The sequence below is a fragment of the Amphiprion ocellaris genome, chromosome 12 (genome assembly GCF_022539595.1).
Source record: "Amphiprion ocellaris isolate individual 3 ecotype Okinawa chromosome 12, ASM2253959v1, whole genome shotgun sequence".
Lineage (NCBI taxonomy): Eukaryota > Metazoa > Chordata > Actinopteri > Pomacentridae > Amphiprion > Amphiprion ocellaris.
This window is the reverse complement of record NC_072777.1, coordinates 32,143,037-32,167,861: the sequence shown is the minus strand read 5'-3', so window position 1 is coordinate 32,167,861 and position 24,825 is coordinate 32,143,037. Positions and strand designations below refer to the sequence as shown.

General features: G+C 40.0%; 3 protein-coding genes across 8 annotated transcripts in view; 1 reads left to right on the top strand and 2 right to left on the bottom strand.

Annotated features, from left to right (window-relative positions):
• Positions 1–298: 298 nt before the first annotated feature.
• fkbp1b (FKBP prolyl isomerase 1B) lies at positions 299–12,359 on the bottom strand. Of its 2 annotated transcripts, XM_023277731.3 has the most exons (4): positions 12,220–12,359; positions 11,479–11,526; positions 2,464–2,576; positions 299–1,087 (listed from the first exon to the last, which is right to left on the bottom strand). In XM_023277731.3, the coding sequence occupies exons 1-4, from the start codon at positions 12,254–12,256 to the stop codon at positions 959–961; spliced, it is 327 nt and encodes a 108-aa protein (XP_023133499.1). In that variant the 5' UTR covers positions 12,257–12,359; the 3' UTR covers positions 299–958. The 2 variants fall into 2 exon arrangements, with proteins under 2 accessions (XP_023133499.1, XP_054871644.1); XM_055015669.1 differs by lacking the exon at positions 11,479–11,526 and having other exon boundaries at positions 12,220–12,356.
• Positions 12,339–18,596, top strand: wdcp (WD repeat and coiled coil containing). Of its 2 annotated transcripts, none has more exons than XM_035951615.2 (4): positions 12,339–12,477; positions 14,243–16,178; positions 16,714–16,834; positions 17,568–18,596. In XM_035951615.2, the coding sequence occupies exons 2-4, from the start codon at positions 14,262–14,264 to the stop codon at positions 17,759–17,761; spliced, it is 2,232 nt and encodes a 743-aa protein (XP_035807508.1). In that variant the 5' UTR covers positions 12,339–12,477; positions 14,243–14,261; the 3' UTR covers positions 17,762–18,596. The 2 variants fall into 2 exon arrangements, with proteins under 2 accessions (XP_035807508.1, XP_023133504.1); XM_023277736.3 differs by lacking the exon at positions 12,339–12,477 and adding an exon at positions 12,602–12,845.
• A 64-nt stretch (positions 18,597–18,660) lies between these two features.
• Positions 18,661–24,825, bottom strand: part of mfsd2b (MFSD2 lysolipid transporter B, sphingolipid) — a 32,927-nt gene continuing 26,762 nt past the window's right edge. For all 4 annotated transcript variants that reach the window (XM_023277735.3, XM_035951617.2, XM_023277733.3 and 1 more), the window contains exons 9-15: positions 23,399–23,520; positions 22,837–22,920; positions 22,580–22,663; positions 22,299–22,408; positions 20,692–20,835; positions 19,215–19,391; positions 18,661–19,038 (exon numbers count right to left, since the gene is read on the bottom strand). In XM_023277735.3, the coding sequence (XP_023133503.1) occupies positions 18,990–19,038; positions 19,215–19,391; positions 20,692–20,835; positions 22,299–22,408; positions 22,580–22,663; positions 22,837–22,920; positions 23,399–23,520 (770 nt within the window). In that variant the 3' untranslated portion in view covers positions 18,661–18,989. The remainder of the gene's footprint in view (positions 19,039–19,214; positions 19,392–20,691; positions 20,836–22,298; positions 22,409–22,579; positions 22,664–22,836; positions 22,921–23,398; positions 23,521–24,825) is intronic.

The following is a 24,825-nucleotide window of genomic DNA, read 5'->3' as shown; positions in this document are numbered from 1 at the left end:
ATTTACAAGAATTTTCTTGCCAAATTTGGGGGATTTTTTAAAAATAAAACTTTTAAGGAACTATTAAAATTTTCTTCCTGAAGGTTTTGCAAATTTTCAGAAATTTTTTTTCAGATAAGGAAACAATATTTTTTGGTGCCCATAAATGAGGACAACAGGAAGGTTAATATTACTAATTTAGGCCCAGTTTATTAAGCTGCTGTGCACGTTCATAAAAGGCGCCATGTGAAGGCGATGTTGCTGCAGAAGGCCATTCAGCATTCAGTCTCACTCACAAGCTCCAGACAGGACACAGACGTTTCAACACAGTACATGCCATTTTTATTCAAGAGTTGGTCAATAAACTGTCATAGTAGCGATGGCTCTGATCGAGTTCTGTACAGTATTGGATTCAATTTGACAGGGTACACTCGCAGTAAATGTTCATGAGGGTTATAAAATATACTAAACATAGCAACATCATTCAGAGCATTCAGCAGGACAAGCCTTTATCAAAGTGGCAATGCAGACAGTGGTATATAATGCCCAGATAATATACAGAGCAGAGGCATTGTACTTTCGACACATGTACCCTTCCTCGGTTGTTCAAACTGTAAGGCAGTATTATGTTTGGATTGCAATGTAGTACGGCTTTTCTTCAGGTGGCAAATTTCCTCTTGGTTCAACAAAATGTACAACATTAAATTCAACAAAATAAGCATCTCTAAGAAACAGGAACCAAAATGTTGTGTGTAAAAGTCTTGCATGATGTGAAAATTTGTATCTATTATGACATGATGGTGACAAAGCAGCAGGAGTTTAAATATTGAACTGAAGACTGTAGAAATCAAAAATATGAAGAAGAAGAGCAGGTGGATGGTGGTAGGAGGCAGCAGCCAGGTATGGTCTCCCTGTGGGAACAGGTGGTGGCGAATGCAGCCTCATTAACCTTTAAACTTGGTGTTTTAGCGCCAAGGCATCACTCCAGTTTCAGCAGTTCCACGTCGAAAATAAGCGTGGCGTTTGGTGGTATGACTCCGGGGTGGCCTGTCGCTCCGTAAGCCATGTCTGGTGTGCAGGTGATTTTAGCCCTCTGGCCCAAGCTCATCTGAAAGACAGGAGAGACAGAAAACAGTGATGACAGACTGCACAAAAAAGCCTTTTTTACATCCATGTCACATTTTTTAGCCTATTTGTTTTTTACTGCAACATGGAGCGCTACATCTCAGCAGAAACAGCACAACCATGGCTAGAAGTGGTAAGAACTCAAAAATATCTTGTGTCTGGTATAACACACTTATATTGCTATGAATCATAAAAAAGGAAAAAAAAATTAAAATTCTGAAAAAAACCTGTACAACATTTTTCTACATCCCCACAAGTGTTACAAAGAATGGAAGAAAAAAGCAAAATACTATAGATATTTTGCTATTTACATTTTTAATTTGTTTCCATACTTGTTTCCTACTTGCTCTGTGTAAACACAGCCTGCAGTTCATCCCAGTTCAGCTAAAAAACTCCCTGAAGTTTTGACAAGTTACTGGTGGTCAGAGCTGCTTCACTCATGGCCTCTCAGTTGTACCAAGAAATGCAGAATTTCTTGTTTTTTATAGAATTTGGTGCAAACAGTGTATTTGAGGAAGAAAATATAACGAAATTTTGATAAAATATCACGATTTCAAGCTTAAATTTCGTGATGTCACGTGTGAAATTAGTAGAAAAAAAACAGTGTGAGTTTGGTGATTTTTTGAAGACAATATATCTTTCATGGCGTAGTGGTTAGCACTTTCGCCTTGCAGCAAGAAGGTCCCTGGTTCGCGTCCCGGCTTTCCCGGGATCTTTCTGCATGGAGTTTGCATGTTCTCCCTGTGCATGCGTGGGTTTTCTCCGGGTACTCCGGCTTCCTCCCACAGTCCAAAAATATGCTGAGGTTAATTGATTACTCTAAATTGCCCGTAGGTGTGAATGTGAGAGTGCTTGTTTGTCTATATATGTAGCCCTGCGACAGACTGGCGACCTGTCTAGGGTGTCCCCTGCCTTCGCCCGAGTCAGCTGGGATAGGCTCCAGCCCCCTCCCGCGACCCTAGTGAGGATTAAGCGGTGTATAGATAATGGATGGATGGAATATATCTTTCAAACCCACTTGCATGTTTTGGGGTTCAGAGGGTTAATGAGAGCTGTTTTCTATTTAAGAGTCCCACTAAGACTCATAATTGCACAGCGTGCCGCAAAAAGAAGTTGGAAAAATTCAACCAGCAGCAGCACAGACATTTTGGCATCTGCCATCATGTAGACGGGGAAAACAATGGAGGCAGTCGTAGCAACCACTTACTGTCTGCCTTCAGAATGGTGACTAATTGGTAGGTAGGATCCCATTACATATAATAATAACAATGAGTAAATGAACTTCCAGCTGTAGTTACAATGGATGACATGAATAATGAGCTGTTCAATGCTAGTAGACAAAGGTGTTTCCTCTCTTACCTGTACCACTCCTTCCTCCCAGCCTTTAATGACCTCCATTCGTCCGATCTTGAACTTAAAGGGCTTGTTCCTGTCTCGAGAAGAGTCAAACTTTTTCCCATTCTGCAGCATACCTGCCAAAATAAAACACATGACAAACATTAGACATAAATGCAAAGCAAAGACTGCATGCAGGATTATTTTAGGGCTGTTTTTCACATGTGTGCAGCAGACTGGTCCTATGATTTAGGAATAATTCTGGTGGGGTTTCTTATCTTGGGTCAGTTTCAATTACTCCGATGAACAAAGGGACTGCGAATCAGGAGGCACTGGCCTGGTTTAGTGGATTATTTTTAAAGTTAACTAGGCCATTGCTTGCCTGTATCTAGACCACAGGGAGAAAGGGGTAACAAAGGCGGAGCAGCGGAGGACTCCTTCAGAACACTGACCGACCGTTCAGGCATGGTAATAACATCGAGGTCATTAAACCTCACGAAAAGGTGTGAAAACACTGGGCTGCTTAATTAGTCCTTCTAATAACTTGAGGGAGTCCAAGTTGAAGCAATGTTCTGCTCCTCTGATAATTAATGAGGACTTTCTGACCCTTTAGACAGAGAAGAGACGAAGGTAACAACAACAAAGTCTTCCATACAGTTTGCTACTTTCCCTGCATAACCAATCTTAGTAGAACTTACATAAATGCACGCAAACATTATTTTTAATATTTTAGCTCAGGTGCAGTGTTTTTAATAGGTGTGTGACTAGTGAAAGTTTGCCTCTGCTTCTTAAAAAAGCCTGCACTTTAGCCATATAAAGAAAGATTTCCATTTTATAACGCCTCTGCTGATCAACAACAAAAAAAAAGAAGATGCATGTTAGCATGATCGCCATGTTCTGACAATGAATTTGGCAAATTCTGTTGAGTATTGTGTCAATTTCCTGAATTATTCCTAGCTTTCTTGTTCAAATATATATTTAATGTCAGAAACGTACAACATGTCATTATGGAACGATTTATTGTGTAAAATGGATGCATCCGTCAGATTGTACATGCTCACTGTGATGATCGGAGTGAGATTTTTTTTTTTCATTTTTTGCATAAATCTAATTAAGAATTCATTTTTCCAGGTATGTAATTTCCTGCTTTAGAGGAAATTGATATTACATTCTAGTTATTTTTTTTTTATCTAAAAAGAGTTTCTCAATTGAGTTTCCAGATAATACTATAAAGAGGTTTAGTCTTAAGGCTAATTAGTTGCTTGGTTGGTTGATACGTTCTCATCAGATAAAATTCCCATTAGTCATATGAGTGGATTTTTCATAAGAACAAAAGCGCTACATCAACAGCCTTCCAGGATGCATTTATTATTGCTGATGGCGAGAGGAACAGACTGCCATATTCTCACAGCTTCTAATTTTCCTAACTTAATGGAGGTCTAACTTATTTAACTGTGACTGGATGTTAATTTAGAGGCACCATTTCAAAGACGTCAATTGTGCAGCTGCATTTTGTCCAAATAAATAGCTAAGAAGCAGAGTGTAAACTTTGCAAACAGGAGTTTGCATATCAACAACCAACCAGTTAGATCATCTGAAAACAGCAGCTAACTTAAATGGTTCTTGTGCTATAATTACAAATCTGTAAAGTTTTATATTCAGAAATCCTACGGATATGTGCAGGTGCACAATGTTAGGCTTCAAATCTGTTATTTCAATATAAAAGAAAGTGCTGACAACACTTTACCTTTTATATTTATTTCTGATTACATGAGGCTAATAAGGCCAGCAGGCAGAGAGCACTGTTTCCCTCTCAGCTCATGTAGAGAGAACGTGCAGATTTTCATGTCTCCACGACCAATCAATTGGTTGTAGAATAGGTGCGCTTTTAGTTCAAGATTTTCTTTCTGCAGTGCTAGCACTATATTAGGATACACTGTGTATCAATACTGTAATATAAAATGACAAATACTACGACTTAAGATATGGGCTGTATCCCCCACCTCTACTATGAGCAGTTAAAATCCTCTTGCATAAGGCCAAATGGGCATCATGCAAAAAAAAAATATTCCACAACATCCACTTGCATTTGGGAGGTCGCCCTGTGATAGTGTTTTGATTCATATTCCTCTGTCGTAATTCAACAAGTGTGAATACTTGGCATTTAAAATTGGTGTTAACTGAGGTTTGGTCATGGTGTCTTACTCATCTTGTCATATGAAATGATGGTACTGTACCGCTTCTCCCCTTTCATTCTCCCTAAACTTAGTAGGTCCATCATTTCCAAGAATCCCAGGAGCCCATGTATCAGTGGGCTGGTCCCGGTCCAAGCATGGAGTCATCAGGTTCGCACACCAAGGCAAATACCACCTGCTATAGGGCATTTGAGTAGCAGACAGACAAAAAACTTCTTGCAACAACTGCAAAAAAAAGTAGTTTCAGTTCATGTCAGTGGTGCCTGCAAACACTGACTGGCAACATCCACAGGTAGGAAGCCAGCCAGGGATCATGTCGCACAACTGACTCCTGTGGTTGGTCAGCTGAGAGGTTGCTGACGTATGCGAGACTCTGTTTATCTACACACTTTACGTGCTTTAGGAAAAACTCCCTCCGTGTTGGGCTACAAGGAGCAGCCACCAACTCCATGTTTGTTTGAAGAGGCAGCAAAGGCCTGAGACACACACTGACAACTGGACAAAGCCATTTAGATAAAAAAAATAACAACGGAGAACAAAATATCAACAACATTCTCTTCCTACCGACCAAAATACACAGCAGTGTGGTCCTAAAGAAAGATATGGCTTCTAATATTACAGCATTGTGTGAAATTTGCACTGTACAGGTACTCTATATAAATGCTTCCTTTAGTTAGTCACTTCACAGCAAAAGCAAAATCCAAACCTCCTCCTAAACCCCCACTTGTATCAAATCTCCGTTATCACTCTTGGTACAGCTAAGCATGGGTGGGGTCTCTGCAAAAATAAAGCCAGGCCCGTCCCCTTCCTGAGGTTGGCTCCCAGACTCTCTCCCCTCGTGAGAGGCTTTCACTTGGTAGTGCGCTGGCTATATCTGCAGAAAGCCCTACCACACAGGGGTGGGGTTATTTTTACTCCGTTTACTGTATCCTGTCTTGCCCCTGTCTAGGAGCGCTGCCAGCACAAGAGCCCCCTCGGCTCAAGTGTGGATGAAATGAGTGATGTGTAAAGATATCCGTCTATGAGTCTCATATGTTTTGCTGTGTTTCACAGATGGGGACATGAACATCTCAATACAAAGAGCAAAATCTTGATCATTCTTCATTTATGTAATGGAGTAACTGGGAGTGGCTGTGTCTGTAATTGGGAGTAAACTTGGTGCAGCCTGAAAATGATCCTCAGCAATGCTTTAAAAAGTTACACATGCAAAACAAGAGTCCATCTTGAAGAAAATAAGAAGTGTACTGGAACCAGGAGGATTTACTGAATAATCATTTATGTGCTATGACACCACTGTCATATTTCTATTCATATATCTGAGCCATCTTTTCAGCTGGGTAGGCACAGCATGAAATTAATCTGTCCTGTCTCAGAATACAAGACGTGAAAAGCCTGTCAAGCGCTCAGACAACTCAACAGTCAATATCTTTTTTTCACACATAACTATTAAATAAATCTGGAGCGACTTTTTAAGATATCCCAAAAAGAAAAAAAAGAAAACACACAGACTTATTTACATTTACTGATTTGGAGCAAAAGGTTGCAGTATAGGCTACAGGGCCATAACAAACAGAGCAGAAGAAGCTGGAAACGAAGCCAGTTGTTTACCAAATGCCAGAAAAACCAATGCAGTGTGTTTTAAATTACTTTTTATAATCTAGTCTCATTTTAGTGCACTTTTAAAATACTTTCAGTAGTGTATTGTACTGACATCCTTTTAATTTTCTACTAGGCACTGTATTTCCACATTATGATATCAAGAATGTCCTTCGGGTTTAATAAAGTTTCATCTATGAGCCAAAAATGAACAGAGGAGGAAGTCTTCAGGATTTGTTTTCAACTGGGCAGGTTGTAATTATTCCTTCATGTCAGCTGGTATCATGTTTCATGTTGAAAAGGTGAGTCCGACTCATATGAGGTACATTGACTCTTTCGAAATAATCCAAAATCATCTCAAGCGAGCATAATAACTTTATTGCCAAACTGTTACTATTTCTTTCTCAATTTGCCATTTCCAAACCTTTTCTAAATCATAGAAACACAGCTAATGTTTGAGCAGATTATTTTTTGCTTTATTTTAGGAGCAAGATATGAAATATTATTCCGGGGAGTGAAAAATCCCCACTGCAACAACCGGTCAATTGAGAGTTTGGCATCTCCTGACATACAGCCCGATGTGTCCGTCTATTTATTTCTGGGTCACACATCTACAGCCTCTCGGTCTCACCTTCAGCACGTTTCATGGTGAAGCCTAGAGCTCAAACATGGTAAGGAATGACGTCCACATTTAGGCATGACGTCATAGTAAGTAAGCCCTCCAGAATGTCTCATCATGGAGGCCAATAACGCAATTAGTTTTAACTGCCAGACTGCACCGCACATTGAAAAATCACCAGCTACGTTTGTTGTCCTTATATTGACTGATATCAGCTTCCATTTTGTACATCCAGCCTGACATGCAGAGAACTGAGCTTGTGACTGCAGCTGATAGAGCTGCCAGTCTGCGGGCAGACCAGCATTCAGGCATGAAATAAGAAATGACAAATAAGAATGTGTGTGAGCGAGTGAATTATTTTGTCCTGCTGCTTTCAGGCCACAGTCGTTACCGTCCTTAGTGACCACTCTGCTAATTCGGGTGCCCACAACTCTCACCAGAGTCAGAGGAGGGTCACGCAACATATCTGTGCGTCTATGCACTCTGGCATGTGTGTGTCTGCATGTTTAAAATCCCAGAGGTGAAAGTGGGGATCAGAAAGGCACAGCAGTGACAAAGTGTGAGAAAGTTTCGGTGAGGGTGAAGCTCTAAGGCAAAATGCTGGGAATAGAGAGGTTTCAAATCCCAGCATGCATTAGGAAATCACCCTCTCCTTGCTCTTACTTGTTTGTCTTTGCTATCTAGAAAACTAACACCAGTGCAGGGTGGAGGGTACAGCCTGTGGTTGTGCACTGAGAGCCAGCTGGAAGACTTTAACAGGATCATGTCACCAAATCTACAATGAACCTCTACTACCAGCACCACCTCTTTATCAGAGCTGGACTTGCTAAGCTTCTAAATAAAACAAATGTTGGTTAGGCTCTCTCGCCTTACTCTGAAAGTCTTCATCAGTTCAGCTTTCGTACAAATTCCTGAGCTATTAAAGCAAGCTAGCTGAGTCTGGCAGCAAAATGGGATTAAGGAAAATGAATTATTTTTCATTTTTTTGCTGAATCTATGTAGATGTACACTACCATTCAAAAGTTTGGGCAATTTCATGTTTTCCATTAAAACTCACACTTTTATTCAAGTGCTAACATAACTGCACAATGGTTTTCTAATCATCAATTAGCCTTTCAACACCATTAGCTAACACAATGTAGCATTAGAACACAGGAGTGATGGTTGCTGGAAATGTTCCTCTGTACCTCTATGGAGATATTCCATTAAAAATCAGCTGTTTCCAGCTACAATAGTCATTTACCACATTAACAATGTCTAGACTGGATTTCTGATTCATTTTATGTTCCCTTCATTGAAAAAAAAATGCTTTACTTTCAAAATGAAGGCAATTCAAAGTGACCCCATACTTTTGAATGTTGTGTGTATATGATGCATTACTTGTTTACATCTGTCCACATTGTGAAGCACATACTGTACATCTCATACTGGTGCTATCACTTCCAAACCCAATGCTCTCAATGTTATCAAGGAAAACGACATTCTTCAGCTAATCTCCTGGCTGGTGTTCAACACAAAGGCTCCTTTCAGACTGCAGGCAAAATGGGCGCAAATCTGATTCCTTTGCTCATATGTGGCTCAGATTTCATAACGGTGTGAACAGCACAAATCACATGGAAATCTATTTCTATTCTGATTTGAGCCACTTCCACATACCTAAGTCACATTAAGGTTTGATTTTTTGCAATGCAGGAACAATCTGAAGGATCATATTGAAATTCATGTGACTTTTGAGTCACTCTAGATCAAAATTCGTCACAATTCTGCACTGGTGGGAGTCATCTGTAGGGCTTTTTAACTGATAGAGAACCAGTTTGGTTCTCATTTCCATTTAGGACCCACAGAACTACAAAACACCTGATAGCAAACCGGCACATTTCGACAAATGCATCATCAGAAGATCAGGCAAAAGTCATCGTCTCCATTTAGCTTCGTTATCTTCAGGTTTCGAACACACCAGTATTTCAGGTTCTGAAACCAAATATTTTTTTGTTTAAATGCCCAGAACTTCATTCATTAACGAGAATCTGGCTCTTGTTCTCTTTGTCCTCATTAACATCTGCTCAAGCTTCCACAGCGCATTCACTTATAAATTAAACCATAAATGCTGACTTTAGTGGCCTCCATGTTTACTTCCATACAACAGCGAGCTGCGTGCGACATCTTTGTTACGGTCCTTTAGTGCATGTGGGTCAGTTCACGCTGGAATCTACCAGTGGCCACATTTTTAAAAATAATGTCAACAGCCAAACCAAATCATTGAATCTGAGCGATAAATCCAAATTGAGCACCAGGGCTCTCTAAGCTCTTATTTTCACACAGCTCTACCCTTAAACATTGCTGCATTTTTTCTGTTTATCAACTGCGAACGCACTTCCCCTGCTAATACAATAACATATTTACAGCTCTTTTTGTGTTCCGTGAGTAAAGCCTTGCGTGTCACCGCTGCCAAAACACCAGCAGCTTATGGGTACATCCTGTGAGTCAAAAATGAAAAGGCACATAAAAAAGATGCAGAGGACCTGAATGAACCATCCTGAATGTAACATAAAAGAGGACAAGCTGAACGTGTGCTTTATTAGTACTGACTCAGTTCACTTTAAAGAACCACAGGGGCTATTCTCAGGCTCTGATGCGTCCTGGTTGTCGGACACTGCAGCCAATTCTGTCTCACTCAGGGATGTGATGAGCACTTAATGTAATTGTGACAAAAGCGAGAAAGGAAATACGACAGAACAGCAAGGTGAAGTGTTGATTATGTGCATTCCTATAAGTGGAGGTAAGGTGCTGATTGAGTATACAAGTGAATTATCAGATTTGGCTCTTTAATTTATCAAATAATGATTTGTATAGAGGAGCAGAACCACCATGCAAAGAGCGAGTGACTACCAAACATTCACGATGCAACACTCCAGACAGGAATGCACTATATCTGAATGGAGCAGCTTCACATCCTGAGATATATCATTTCCAATTATAGCATAATTCATCACTGCAGTAGCTGATCTCTGCAGCAATCAGCCCCAAAGGGAAACGCGATTCCTGTCCCCCCGAAAGTTTAACAAGACTGCATTTATTACCCGTAGTTGCAGTGCGTCTTTACAATGGCGCACATGCTTTTTTTGAAACAAAGCTGCAATTCTTAAATAAAACAGATTACTGTGAGAAACTCGGTCAAGACAAGCAGCCAGAATTGTAACGGATTAAGACAGTCACACGGAAAGGAAATCCCTCCAGACCAACACATGCACACACATGTACCTTTGATACAAAAATACACACAAACCTGTTCACCACAGACAATGCCAGCGTGTATACAATAACTTTTATGACCACATAATAGCCGTGTGATACTCAGACGGCAGATGGATGACATGCGAACTAGGTTTTGTTTACTTTCTGTCTGACCTAGTTGTCTGGACTGCCAACCCCAGGGCACAGAACTACCCAAATTTATTTCCCAAATGTCTCAGCATCTTAGTGCCCCACCTAAAAACTGGGCAATCTGACAAGAGACAAACAGGAAAAATGACGGCATCTGTGTGTGTGTGTGTCTGTACATGAGCGTGTGTGTGTGGAATGAGCTGGAAAATGGAAATGACTCAATGAAACCGCAAATTCCTCCTCGAAAGCATAAACATGTTAATATTGTCTACTCATGGTGGCAACATTACAGATATCTAGTCGTAGTTACACTGCAACTAGTCACAATTTTATTTAAGGTATCTAAAATGTCAATTTGATGAGAGACATCTATACTTCAGTTTTGACGAGTCACAATAACAGTTTCAGATATCTCAAACGTCATGACATCTAGTCCTAATTATCACGCACGATGCTACTCATGCAAGTTTTTCCAATGGTTATTGGGTGGAGCAAAGTGGTTGAAGAAAGCTAGCAGAAGTGAAGTCGGCTGCTTTTATGGATAGAATTGTTGCGCCATGAAATAGAAAGAGTGGAGAACAAGAGCTGTGTTCATTCAAGACTTGTGGTTGAAGCTTACGAGAATTCAGGCTGCTCTCACGTGGCGGTAAAACAGCGCGTCGTACGCAAATACAATTGGAATGATGTGGCATTTTTGAAAAGCAAGCCGCTCCCACCTCCGACACTCATTTTTGAGGTAGCTACAGATTTATGCAACATGACTTTGGAAGGTCAAAAGTCAAATTCAAGACGTCTGTGATTACAATTTGATTGCTGAAAATTCTAATTGAAAATATCTATAAGGTCATATAAAGTTCAAATTAAGAGTCAGACATCTAAAAACAACAATAAAGATGTCTTGAATTAAGGAAACAACTACAATTGAGAGAAGTCAAAATGAAACAAGAGATATCTGAAACTAGAATTACAACTAGTCATGTATCTGCAATGTAAATTATCTTCAGGTGAATTGTAGATACGTCTAATTAGAAACCCCACACACACAGATAGCAATTCTAGATATTTGCAATGTTCTTGTTTACTAGGACGACTTGACTGAATACAATACTAATCCAGTCTAGGTATTAAAAGTTAAAATGGCCTGCTCTAGCTTTACAAGTTGTGAAAGCTGGATCGAAAACTAAGAAGTATTCGGCTCCAAACATTATGAAAAATGTTTCTCAACAAGGAATGAAAGGTAATTACCTATGTAATGAACCACGCATGTCTGGCCTTTCTTTGGAAATGTTCTTCCTGTTAACAAAGAGAGACAAAAACAAGTGTTATTGTGTGATTGTTCATCTCTTGAGACTGGCAGCTTAACCTCGTAATTAGCAATGACTAGTTAAATCTGGTGAGGTTCTCCTGGCAGGGATGCCATAAACTCCTTATGCCTGCAGACATACTAAAGTAAGACATCATCTGTCACCTTCTTTCTCATATTAAAACTTTACCCTGGAGGCTTTTTTCCCACAGTGCAGGGCTATCAGATGCATCTAATTAAGTTATTAGAGCCTCACCTATACCAAGTTAATGCCTTCACTGTGTGAGCCGAATGTACAGAAATACATGAAAGGCTATACTTGACTGCACATCTCCTGTGTCTGCCAAATGTAAATGACCTTGTAAGCAAATTCTTAATTTAAAGACATTTGCAGATGAAGTTTGGCACTCATGCAAGTGTCGAGAGTTCTGGAAAGATGCAGTACAGCCGTCTGTGTTGATGAATAACAGTAAAAAATGGATTTTACAACCCCCAGTTTACATCCCGAATACTAACAAGAGTTGCTAACTGTCTAATGCGAACATTTCTTTACCTGCTCCACCCAGAAACGTGACATTTTACGTACATAATTGATATTTAAAGGGATTTGGACGACATTCCGGGGGACTACGGAGCCCCAACACCCCGCATCAAAGCACAGACAAGCTAATAACTCAACTTACCATCACCGGGGGATATTGTCTCCACTTCCACGCCCATGGTTGTGCTACTTCAAGGATCAGCTATGAAACATACAGCACCCAAAAAATAGCCCCTTTCTCCGGCCAGAGTCACTCTTGCGGCTACGAGTCGGGCTTTAACGATGGAAACCATGCAGACACCGAGCACTGCCTACCCGGAGCTCCCAGCCAGCCGAGACACCACCAAGATATTTTCCGGTTAGCGGCGGGAGGCAGCGTCGAGAGCTCCAACTAGCGCACGTACGTCGTCTTCAGCCCCGTCAGACCTTTGCGCAACACGGTGGTAGTCCTGCGCGTCAAATTAATTCATCAACCGTCGTCTAATATTAGTTTAATGTCAATTTATAGTCTTTAACACCGTAAATATTTAGCTATTTTTTGGCTAGCATTTGATTTTAAGTGTTAAAAAACGGGACTGCTGTAATTCAACTACATTTCCCATGATGCCCCGAAACCAGCCGTTAGTTTTGCTTCCGGTTCATTCAAAAACAGTGAACGCTGGAGCCACATTTTAACCATTTTAACCGGCAAAATGTGAATTAGGACACAGAAAACTCACTTTTAGTGGTTTACGCGGATTCCGCAATAGATGTTTGCTGTTTTATAAGGTATGCGTACGTTAAAATTGCGTGTTGTCGATGTTTTTTTTAGTTGTTAGCATATAAATTAACTTAGCTCGTGATTCAGTTAGTGTGAATTGGTAAACTGCTTCATTTGAACCACATATTAAACAAAGCTAATCCTTAGTGAGGTTGAATTCTGTTTTTATATACTCTCCATGCATTTTTCATATTGTCATAGTATATTAATGTGATATAACAGTTGTGTATAGAGCGGCAACAATTAATTGATCTCTAAAATTAATCGTTTAATGTTTTGATAATATTTTTTATCAGTTTGAAGAGGTCTGAATTCTGATATCAGGTCATAAATGTGGCTTTCCACCGCTCATTTCTTTACTCCTCTAGGACAAAAAATATATATATTTGTGTTGTGGACAAAAAAAATTACTTTACAGACATAATCTTGGGCTTTTGAAAACAGTGATCGACATTTTCTATTCAATATTCATATTGAATGTGAATATTTTCTGATTTTGTTATTCCTCTATGACAGTAAACTGATTATCTTTGGGTTGTGGACAAAACAAGGCATTTGAAGACATAATTTTGCACATTTGGAAACATTGATTGACATTTTTCACCACTTTCTAATATTATATTGACCAAATAAGTAATTTTTTAATTGGTAAAATAATCAGCATATTAGTCACTGATGAAAATAATTGTTGTGTATAATTCATTTTCTGTTGACATCTCACCTTAATGAGGAAAATTAATCTGTATTTGACATTGAATCTTCATTCCAAAAATAAATGCTGTGATGAAACACTCTTATCCAATAATAATAATAATAATAATATCCTGTATGGCTGCGACTAATGATTGTTTTCATTGTTGATGAATCTATTGATTATTTTCTTGATTAATCAATGAATAGTTTGGCCTATGAAATGTTAAGACAGTAGTGAAATGTTTCCCAAAGCCAGAGATGAAAAATGTTTGCTGTCATAGAATAAAAAAGGACCTGAAAATATTACATTTTAAGAAGCTATAATTAGAAAGTTTAAACATGTTTTCCTTTAAAAAAAGAAAAAAAGCACTTAAACCATTTAATTTTCACAGTATCGGATGCTTAATTTAATATGTGATAACCAATTGATTAATCGATTAATTGTTGCAGCTCTAATACCCCGAGGTTCCAACAGAACCTGTGTGTTCTTAAGGTCATCACACGGTAAGCAGCTATAGGTGTTCGTCACACTGCCTCAGCTCAGGCTGGGGGGGATTAAAGCATGTACTTGGAAGGAGACACGAGAGGCTTTTGCTATTCTTAATCTGCATAGGTAGCAATAGCTACTCCTGTTCCAGCCCCGTTCAGATCACAGACAGGGCTCTGGCATCAATGTTAGCTTTTTGAGTGATATTCTTTTTTCTTTTTCAAGCTTCTTCACACCTGCCAGGATGGATCTTGGTAAGGCTAAGCTGATCAGGACTGGTCTCAACTGTCTTCACCAAGCCATCCACCCCGTGCACGGGATCGCCTGGACGGACGGCAAGCAGGTCTGCCTCACGGCGCTCTACTTCATCAATGGGGAGGTGAAGTTTGGGGACACTAATGTTATCGGGCAGTTTGAGCACGTCTTCGGGCTCTTCTGGGGGCCGCTGTGCTGCTCTGATTCTCCTGCTCTGTTGGCTGTTCAGCACAAAAAACATGTTACCGTGTGGCAACTGCAGCTCAGTGCGCTTGAGCAGAACAAGCTGCTGTGCACTCAGACCTGTGAGATGAGCGAGCCTTTCCCTTTGCTGTCTCAAGGCTGCGTCTGGCATCCGAAACTGGACATTCTAGCTGTGCTGACGAAGAGGGACACGTCTGTGCTGTTTTCTGTCAGAGTGGATAACCGGAGAATCAAAGCGGACATCAAAGGTAGCGGACTCATTCACTGTGCTTGCTGGACTAAAGATGGTACACGCCTGGTGGTGGCTATAGGCAGCGCTCTCCACTCCTACATCTGGAATGACATCCAGAAGAGTCTGGTGGCCTGCTCCTTCTGCCCCATCTTTGACGTCGGAGGGTACATCTGTGCCATCGAGGCGACGGGGGAGGCTCAGGTTGCCGTGGCTACAGAGCTGCCTCTCGATAAATTATGTGGGTTGAATGCGGGCATCGCCTTCGACATGTCAACAGAGCAGGAGTCCCTGCAAGGCCACGGCTCGCACATGGTCATGTCAGAAGACGACAGCCTGCTAGACTCGAGGAGGAGATCGTTTGAATCAGAGAGGTCTTACATCCCCAGCTCAGGTCCTCTCGATCTCACCCACCTCCTGGCGAGGCACCGTCGCTCCGACCCAAGCCCCCTCATCCACCTGCGTCGCCGAGACACAGTGACGGGTTCTGGACAGGATTCCTCACACCTCATTCTGGTTACCTACGACCGAAAGGTCACCACCACCCGCAAAGTCAGCATCCCAGGGATTCTGGTCCCTGACATTGTTGCATTTGATCCGCGGGGATCCACAGTCGCAGTGGCGTCCAACACCTGCAGCATGGTTCTCGTGTACTGCATCACTGCATCTGCGATGCCCAACATCCAGCAGATCTCTCTGCAGGCGAATGACAGGCCCAAAGGAGTCTGTTTCCTCAGTGACAAGATGCTGCTGTTGATGGTGGGCAGGCAGAAATCCAATGACCCTGCCTTCCTCCCGTCTTCCAACACAGATAAATACATTCTTCGCCTCATAGCCAAAGAGCTGATGTACGATGGAGAGACTTCTATCACGCCATCCCCCAGTGCCAACCATGAGTCCACTTCTAATGTCTGCGCAAGGATTAGGAGACACTCAGAGCACCTGTCAAAGGATGACAGGGAACGCACAGGGATAAAGGACTTGGTGTTGCCTGGAAGGGGGATAGTTGGTTCACCAGGGAACAGGCGCAGGCTGGTGGAGGAGGTGAGGAGCACCGAGGCCAGCCCCGTCACCAGCTCCGTGGACTTCTCTGACCGAGCTTCAGACAGAGCCCCGTCCAGTGCCTCTTCCATCACGGTGGAGAACTTTGACATGGATCACATCAACCGTATGTCCAGCCTGGCGGTGGCCGGCCAGGTCAGCAGGGAGTCCAGCCGGTGCAGCTCTCCTCGCTTCGAGCCGTCGGAGAAGCTTCACTCGGAGCCGACGCTGCCGATGCCTGACAAAACTTCTGCTGTGGCTAAAGAGCGAGCACTGGAGCAGCTGGTTCACAACATGGAAAGACTTTTTACTCGCTTTACAGAAGTACAGCAGTGCCTGACGGAAATCAGAGATTGTACGCAGAATGGCAAGAAGGCCCTGACTGTCTACCCCAATGCCTGTGAAGCCCCTTATGTCAATGTCACATACCAGGTACAGTGTTCTTCACTACATTTTCCTGTACATTTGTTAGCCTACTGTAGATTAAGCATGTCCAAGGTTTGAACATTGGCAGTAATTCTATGTTACGTTAATGGATGTATGTATTTTTCTGTTGTTTTTGACCATTATATGGATAAAAATATCTATTATGCTTTGGTTAATGAAATCGAGGTTAACAAAACTTTAAAAAAATTGACTGCTATTTTAATTCTCAATTGTTATCATTTTGGTTCTGGTGATTTTCCCCTTGGCGGTACCTAAAACCTCTTTGAGATGTGTCCAGAATCCCTTGTGCAGGAAAAACTCTGATATCCACATTGCATGTATGGCACTGTGAATAATGAACTTAACAAGTGAGGAAGGGATTTTCACAATGTTTTCTGCTGTTGTTCTCATCACAAGTGGCTTTTGCATGATGAGGACACAGTTTAATCAGTTGCATTCTTTTTCTAAGGACAAGACAGCTTAAGTGCATGAAAATTCTCTCTTTTTGCATCATTTTTTTCTGTTCTTTGTGCACACACAGAAGCAGTTGTCAGAAAACGTGTTCATTGACGAGCGGAGGCCGGTGTTGCTTTGTGATGGGAAGCTGTGTCTGCGTGCCCTGCAGGACCTCTTTGGCCTCACCATTGTGGAGATGATGTATGGTATGTGCAGGAAACTAAGATCTGATGTCAAAAGTCAACAGATGCACTATACAGACAATTAGTAACCATGGCAAACTCAGTGCTGCATCGCTTTCAAGATTTCATGCTTGTTTGTTTGGTGTCAGAAGTCCTTTTAAACCCTGGAACGCCACTCTGAAGCGGTATCTAAGCCGCCTTTGTAGAAGCCTCCTGTGTGCCTGTGAGATTATCTGTGTTGTAACAGAGCGCCCACAGGGTCGGCTAATTAAAACCACCTTGAGGAAACTGCTTAGGAAGGTCTTCCCCTGCGTATATTTTCAGCTGGCTTGTGCGATGGGTTTCCCCAGCGAGGTCAGCTAGAAGTCATCGACTAAAACCTTCTGCATTCAGCTTTTTTTTTCATTTAAACCTTTAAGTTCTCCACTCAGCATGCACCTTCTTTGAAAAAAAGAACCTCAGGCTCATTACAGCTTCCTACAGCTATAGATACGTGTTCTTGCATTGTTCTACCGCTAACGTGCCTAAGCTATAATTGGAAGTGATTAAGAGCCTAGGTCAGATTACAAGGTTTTAAACAAAAGCAGCTTAATGTGCATAGTGTTTTGTTGCTGTCGCTGCTGTGAAGACAGGCTGTCCTGAACTGACACTGGCAAAGTATAGATCTCATGTAAACTTAATTTGCTTGGTAATTAAACAGAACTGAAATATATGGAAAATCATGCTTGGCTAATACTTGACGGTTTTGTTTTTACAGGACCGTTGTGGATTGTACTCGTGGCAGATGCAGACGGCTTTGTTCCTTTGACGTTTAAGCCCAAAGATGAGCTAACGGTGCGGAACGGGAAGCGAAAATCGACCCTTCGGACTCCTGGGAGTCCAGAGAACTCCAGTCCAACCAGTCCAGCCCCCAGCCAAAACCCAAACACAACCACAGAGGCCTCCACATAGCTCTGAACACACACACCTCAACCTGTGGACTCAAATATACACCAAAATAATCTGAATGGTTCACAGTGCAGATGGAGCCCGACCGATTCGGCATTATTGGATCGGTCTCAATTCTGCTGGATAAACTATGCAATTGCCATTTCTAAATGATCTTTGACTCTTTCTTTGCATCATGTTCTGTAACAACACAGGTTTTCATATTGAACAACATACATGCCAATACCAGTATTTTCAGTGTGAGCTGATATCGGTTGGGATCTAACTTCTGTGAGCCACATTAGAGTTATCAAACTTATTTTTTGTATTGAACCACAGCGTAGATTTGAAAAGGGCTGCCTGTGTAATGTTTACATGTTGGCTGCTTTGAAATGGAATCTTACCTAAGAGAAACTGGGAGCAATGAGCCACATTTTTTTTCTGGTTTTGACAAAATGCAGTGCAGCTTTGAGCGTGTTCTAGAGATGTTTTCTTCACCAGAGAAAATACTGGCTAATGTATGACGTAAAGCACTCCAGAAACGTGCAAATGAGATGTGTGAATTTCAAATTTTGCCACTAAAAATGTCTGGTTTAGCAATTAGATGCTAAATATTTTATCTCAAATGTCACAAGTTTAAATTACCCATGCTGTGCAGCCCTTTAGAGTGAAAATGTTCGCTATTAACTGTCAACCCAACTGAAACACTTTCTGCTCTGCTCAGTACCACAACTGCCCACAAGAGGGAGCAGCAGCAACAGAACAGTCTGTTTAGGTCACACACTGTTGTTAGGATTGTTTTTGAAGGCCAAAAATGAAAGTAGGTAGCATTCTGAATATTAAATTTGCATAACCAGCACTGCTTTTTTGTGTGTTCTTACATTGCACCGCCTCTTCAGCAAATAAACACAACAACCACACACTTGTTGTCTACCAACCAACCTCTACAACATTTATTCCTATCATCAATCTTTTTGGAATCATAAATAATGGTGTTGTAGAGCTAAACACGGCAAATAATGATATACATTCATTTATATAAATTAGGTAATCTTATTATATATATTTATATATCCAAGATGACTATACAGTACATGTGAAAATGAAACAAAAAATGTTTACATTAAAACAATTTAACTATTTAATCAGTGTAATATACACTAAAGAACAACCTTCCAGCCGCTTTACTGGAATCCGTGGCTTTGTTTTTTTGTTTTTTTTCCTGTGAAATTCACTCCATTCAAGATCCAGGTCACACATTACTCAAATCTTCCACAGTTCTGGAGCTGACGCTTTGTTTCCTGTGAGAGACATCAATATCAGTAATGTTCATGTAACTTTACTCGTCCATTTTTTGTTTTTTTCCCCTGCTTCCTTAGACATAAAAACGACCATCTGCAAAACAGAACTCAATGTGTCAGTGGAGCTGAGAGGTTAAAGCTGTTCCCTCAGGTGTCCGTTTATGATTTCTACACACCGTAGCTCCTCCAGGCACAGTTTGTTCCTGAGCCGGACGTCTTCGCTGATGGGATAGAGGAGGAGGATCATTAACCCGGTGACGATGAAGGCCACCGGGGCGGCGCCGATCAGCAGCTTGAGGGTGTAAACCACCGGAGCGGGCTGCTTGCAGGCGCCGGTGTCGTAGCCTGCAAACCTGCACACACACACACACACACACACATTAAACACAGGTTACGGGAAAATCGACCTGAAGCTGCAGCAAATGAGCAAACTCGACACCTCTGGCGTGATGAATTATGCATCGGAGTGGGGGGTTAATGGGTTTTTTTAGTGAGGTATCATGACACGCTAAGTGCAGTTGGGTCAATATATAACTGAGAGGGATGAATCTTGCATACATTTTTATTAAAAGTAAAAAAAATTATGTTTTATATGTTGATTATGAACATGTCTTTACAAATTCCATAATTATCTATGATGGAAACAATCACTTATTAATAAAAAATGACCGGATATCACTAAAATGTCAACTAATTAACTGTCCAAATTTAATAACAACCACCTTCTAATTAGCTAAACAATAATAAAATGAGCTTATTCAAACATTATGTTGATTGTGTTCTTGTTATGAAGTTGAGATAATCATGACAGATGTTTCTTTTTTGGCAATATATCAAATTTCATATGGAAAATAACAAATTGTATCTGTGTCCCAGAAATCACTTTCCACTAAGTTCCCCATTACAAAAACACCTCTCAAGGAAGTGTGTTAATTCCAGATCACATGACCTGCTCATTTTGTTTCTTTTTTGATCATTTTCAGGCCATTTTGTGGGAATTATAGGTCTTTTTGTGGTCATTTTGTGCATTTTTGTGGTCATTATGTGACCTTTTGTGGCAATTTTCAGCCTGTTTGTGGTAATCTTAGGTGTTTTGTGGTCATTTTGTGTCTCTGTGGTCATTTTTGGTCATTATCAGTCTGTTTGTAGTTGTTTTGTCTCTTTTTATGATTATGTCTCATTGAGTCATTTTGTGCTTTTCTGTGCTCATTTGTGTTATTTTATAACACAAAATAACAAATTGTATCCGTGTCCAAGAAATCACTTTCAACTAAGTTCCCCATTACAAAAACACCTCTCCAGGAAGTGTGTTAATTCCAGATCACATGACCTGCTCCACATGATGTCATTTCCTCCTGGAGAAAAGACTGGCCAGACTCCAAGGCTTTCTGACTTATTTAATATAAAGTAGTCAACAGGTTTACTACAATATCTTTATAAATAACTTTCAATTTCAATTTCACTCAATTGTATATATAATATTTAGAAGAATGTTTCTGTAAAAATGTCATGTGGTGTTTGGTTATAGGTGGCCATGTTGATTTTAGGCCTGAAAACAGCAAAAATGTCAACTATGATACCTGTCAACTATGTTACAAAAAGTCCCACAATTATATATTGACCCAGATACATTAATAGGGAATGCAGACTTACTCCAGGCAGAGCGTGGACACTCCCAGGGAGATACCGGCGGCGAATTTAGTGAAGAAGACATAGAAGGAGTAGAAGATGGCTTCGTGACCTTTGCAGTAGGGGTTGGCCAGCCGGAAGTCATCCACCACATCTGGCAACATCGACCTGGACCCACGAAAACAGTTAAATTGTGTGATTTATTTTAAATGCTGCACATCAGTCGATGATTTCAGGTCTACTTCTAGCGCCCTGATATACTAGTGGGCTAAAATTACAGGGCTAATAACACGATTAGATGATGAGCAGCGGACGGCACCATAAACAATCGGTCCCGTCCAAAATAAACATGCCCCCTAAGGAGGCTGTAATTTGAGGTTTCAGGGAGGAGGCGGGAGACGAGTGAGGAGCAGCAACGGCCGGAGAAATGACTGGAAAACAGATGTAAAAATACCTAGAAGCTCTACAGTGGCAAAGGAGATTTTAAGTAGATGCCACCTGTAATTTTTTAAAATGACATCAGCTTTGTGACCGGGACTTGACCTGATGAGGATCTTGGGGCAACAAACCACTGCTGGGACTTTAATAATAACGTTTTATTTAATGAGGACTAAAATTAGCAGCACGATGACGTCTGAATGTAAACAAAGTTGAAGCCCTGCTGGATTTTCATTATTATAAAGGTATAAATATAGGCAAAGTGCAATGGAATTTTGTTCTACCACTTTTTTTTCTCCAAGTGAAGAAATAGAATATTCAAATTTTGCATAACACGGTAAAAAATTCATCCACGTTTTTTATGCACTATGAGATTTAATCAGCATTATAACATATGTTAAGCAAGAAAGCTAATAAATATGGAATCATAGGAATGCCATAATAAAAGATAAATCTGTTAAAAAAAATAAGGAAATAAATGTGTAAATATAAAGAGGAATAAATTTTAAAAAATAAATAAATGTGTTAAAAAATAGGGAAACAAATGTGCAAATGTAAAGAGGAATAAATAAAAGAATAAATAAAAACAATACATTTGTTAAAAATAAGGAAATAAACATGTAAATATAAAGAGGAATAAATAAAATAATAAATAAAAAATAAATCTGTTAAAAATAAGGAAATAAATGTGTAAATATAAAGAGGAATAAATTAAAAAATATGGAAATATAAAGGTAAATTTTGTCTTTGCTTTTCCCTTTTCCCTTTGTTTTTGTTTTCCTTTTTCTGTTTTTTTTAAGTATTGACTACTCATCCTGGGCAGAAAGCCCCGCCCAAAGCCATCTGATTGACAGCTCAGTCCATCAAGTAAAAGCAAAGGCAAAATGGAAAAAAACAATGACAAAAGGAAAAACTAAAGGAAAAAACAAAGGGAAAAGCAAGACTAAATTTAGCTCTATATTTCCATATTTTTAAATTAATAATTTTTTTTATTAATTCCTCTTTATATTTACTCATTTATTTCCTTATTTTTTTAACAGATTTATATTGTATTATGGCACTCCTGTGATTTCATAAATAAGTGGATGTTTAAGATGAGTTAATTGATTCAGAACACCAATTCAAAACAAAATAAATGCACATTTTCTTGCTTTCTTGTGTGTGTGTTTGGTACTCAGACCATTGAGTCTCACCACGGCAGCAGGAGCGATGCAGCGACACTGAGTCCAGAGGAAACGGCCACAACGTACGCCACCACCACGTTAGGAATGAACACCAGCATCAGGGTGAACGGCATGATCCACTGAAGAGACAAACACAGCGGAGGAAAAGTTAGTTCAGTCAACCTGATGTGACTTTTAAAGACGCTCTTCCGAATGTGTTTCTGTGATTAAGACATTTCCTCGTTCATCCACAAGATGGCACAAACATTAAAGCTCAACAGCTATCAAAATAAAAACACTTCTTCACTCACTGTGATGCCACAAAAAGCAGCCGTCTTCTTCCCGAACCTCTGCAGAAACCATTGCCACAGAGGAATGCTTATCACTGCAGAAACCTGAGCACAAAGATAATGTGAAATGCAGACATGAGGAGAATTATTTTGGAATGTTTATCTCCATGAAATCTTCTAAAGCCACTGCTATAAAGGTCTGAATTGTGCAGATACTGAAAAAATGAAAGTACAAGACAGTGTATGAGTGAAATGTTGGAGCTCTTTGTGTTCCTCACCAGGATAGTCAGCACAATGTTCTGGAAGTGGTCCCTCAGGTCGGCAGCGTAGGTGCAGAAGAGGACAAAGTTGCTCTGAACCAGCTGCAGAAATCAGAGATCAAACATTCAGACGTTCAGCCTGCTCTTGTCTACTCAGCACTGTCGTCGTGCACTCAGCTGGCTGCCAAACGAAGCGACTGGAGGAGCTGCTGACGCTGTTTCGCAGTGATTTATTCCCACTCGGAGGCTCGACGTGGATGACAACTGACACCTCCTCAGAGACGAGTGGGGTGAAAATATACAGAAACGATGCGAAAAAAAAGTCTGCAATAATTTAAAGAGCCTTAAAGCGAGGTGTCAAAACAGAGGCGTCTGTGTACGAGTGACAGGAAAACAGCAGGAATCGGCTGCTCCGGTATCATTCTCAGGAGTCTCAAAACACACTTTAAAGCAGCAGCTTTCAGTAAGTGCTCTTCTGCATTGATCATATCAACATTGAGCGTCGTCGGGATCCAGGACCGGCTCCATTTACTGTAACGCTGAGTGTCGTGTCTGAGAAGTGCTTTCTAAACACATTTACCTGAATGGCGACGGTGATGAAGAGGAATGCGGCGGTCAGAGTGAGGTACGGCCCGTGTCTCATCACCAGGATGAAGGCCTGGTGGAACGGGATCTGCTTCTCGGTCTTTGGGGCATACGGATCTGAAACAGGTTACATGTGGAATAAAAATATGAGCGAGCAGCAGATCGAATAACATGCAGTCAGTGAAAGGAGAACTCTGGAACTGCCCCTGCAATGCAGAGGGAAGCTGTCTGTCCCACTGAGACGTGTCATTTATCGTAAAATAAAGGTCAGATACAGAGTAATGAGCAAATACTGGCAGATTACCAGAGAGGGGCATGTATGGGGTCTATATAGGGTGTGTATATATGCCTAAAAAATATATATAGCTGTAGATATATATGCAACATCCGTATACAATTAGGGTTGTAACAACATCACTATTTAAAAAATGAAAAATGAATGATTTTAAATGTAATTTCTTGAACAAATTACTGTTATTTCACAGATTATCTTTGTTTTGCTGAAGTAAATCAGAGAAAAAAATAACACCTAATATGTACATAACGTCCACATCAAAAGACGGCATTTTTACAAATAGTAATTTGTTCTTTTACAATAGTTGCCCATAAAATTACACATTTTTTTTTAAATAAGCAAAAATAACATTACATTACAGATATATACCATAATGTGTAGAGGTAAAGTACATTAAGGTTTGAAAATAGTTTCAAAAAATGAACAATTATTTTACAGGTACTCCATTTTTTGTTAAATTACGGATAATATCTAGTAAAATCCACGCAAAGAAAAAAGTATGAATTGACATTTTAGCTGAAAAAAAAGGCCAAAGTATCAATAATATCCACATTAAAAATTTTAAAAAATAACAAAATTATTATAAATAAAATTAAAAATGTGTATTTTGTCACAAATGGGAATTTCTCCTTACAAGTGGTTTGACTGTAAAATTACACATTTGTTTACCATATTTAAATCAGCAAAAAACATCATATAATATCATATTATTTTTCAGGTGTTTTATGCTGACCGTGGAAAAAAAAAAAAAGCTGTGCATACTGTCCATGTCAAAAATATGATTTTTTGCAATTTTTTTTTTACACTGTGTCGCTGTAAAATTATTTTTAACTGTATTTAAATCAGCAATAAATGTAATTATTTTACCTGTATTTGCCATTTATTTAAAAGAAGAATATGTACATTAATATGTACATTAAGCATTGAAAAAAACTACATTTTAACTGTTATTTTACAGATTTTCCCTGTTTTGTTAAATTCCCGATAATATCTGGTAAAATCACAGAAAAAAATGTTTTCATTTATATGTTAACTGTGAAAGAAAAAAACAGTGCAACGTTTGACCCTAAAATTACCCAAAAAATGTGGACATTTACAGATATTTGAATTTATCTTAAAGAAAAATT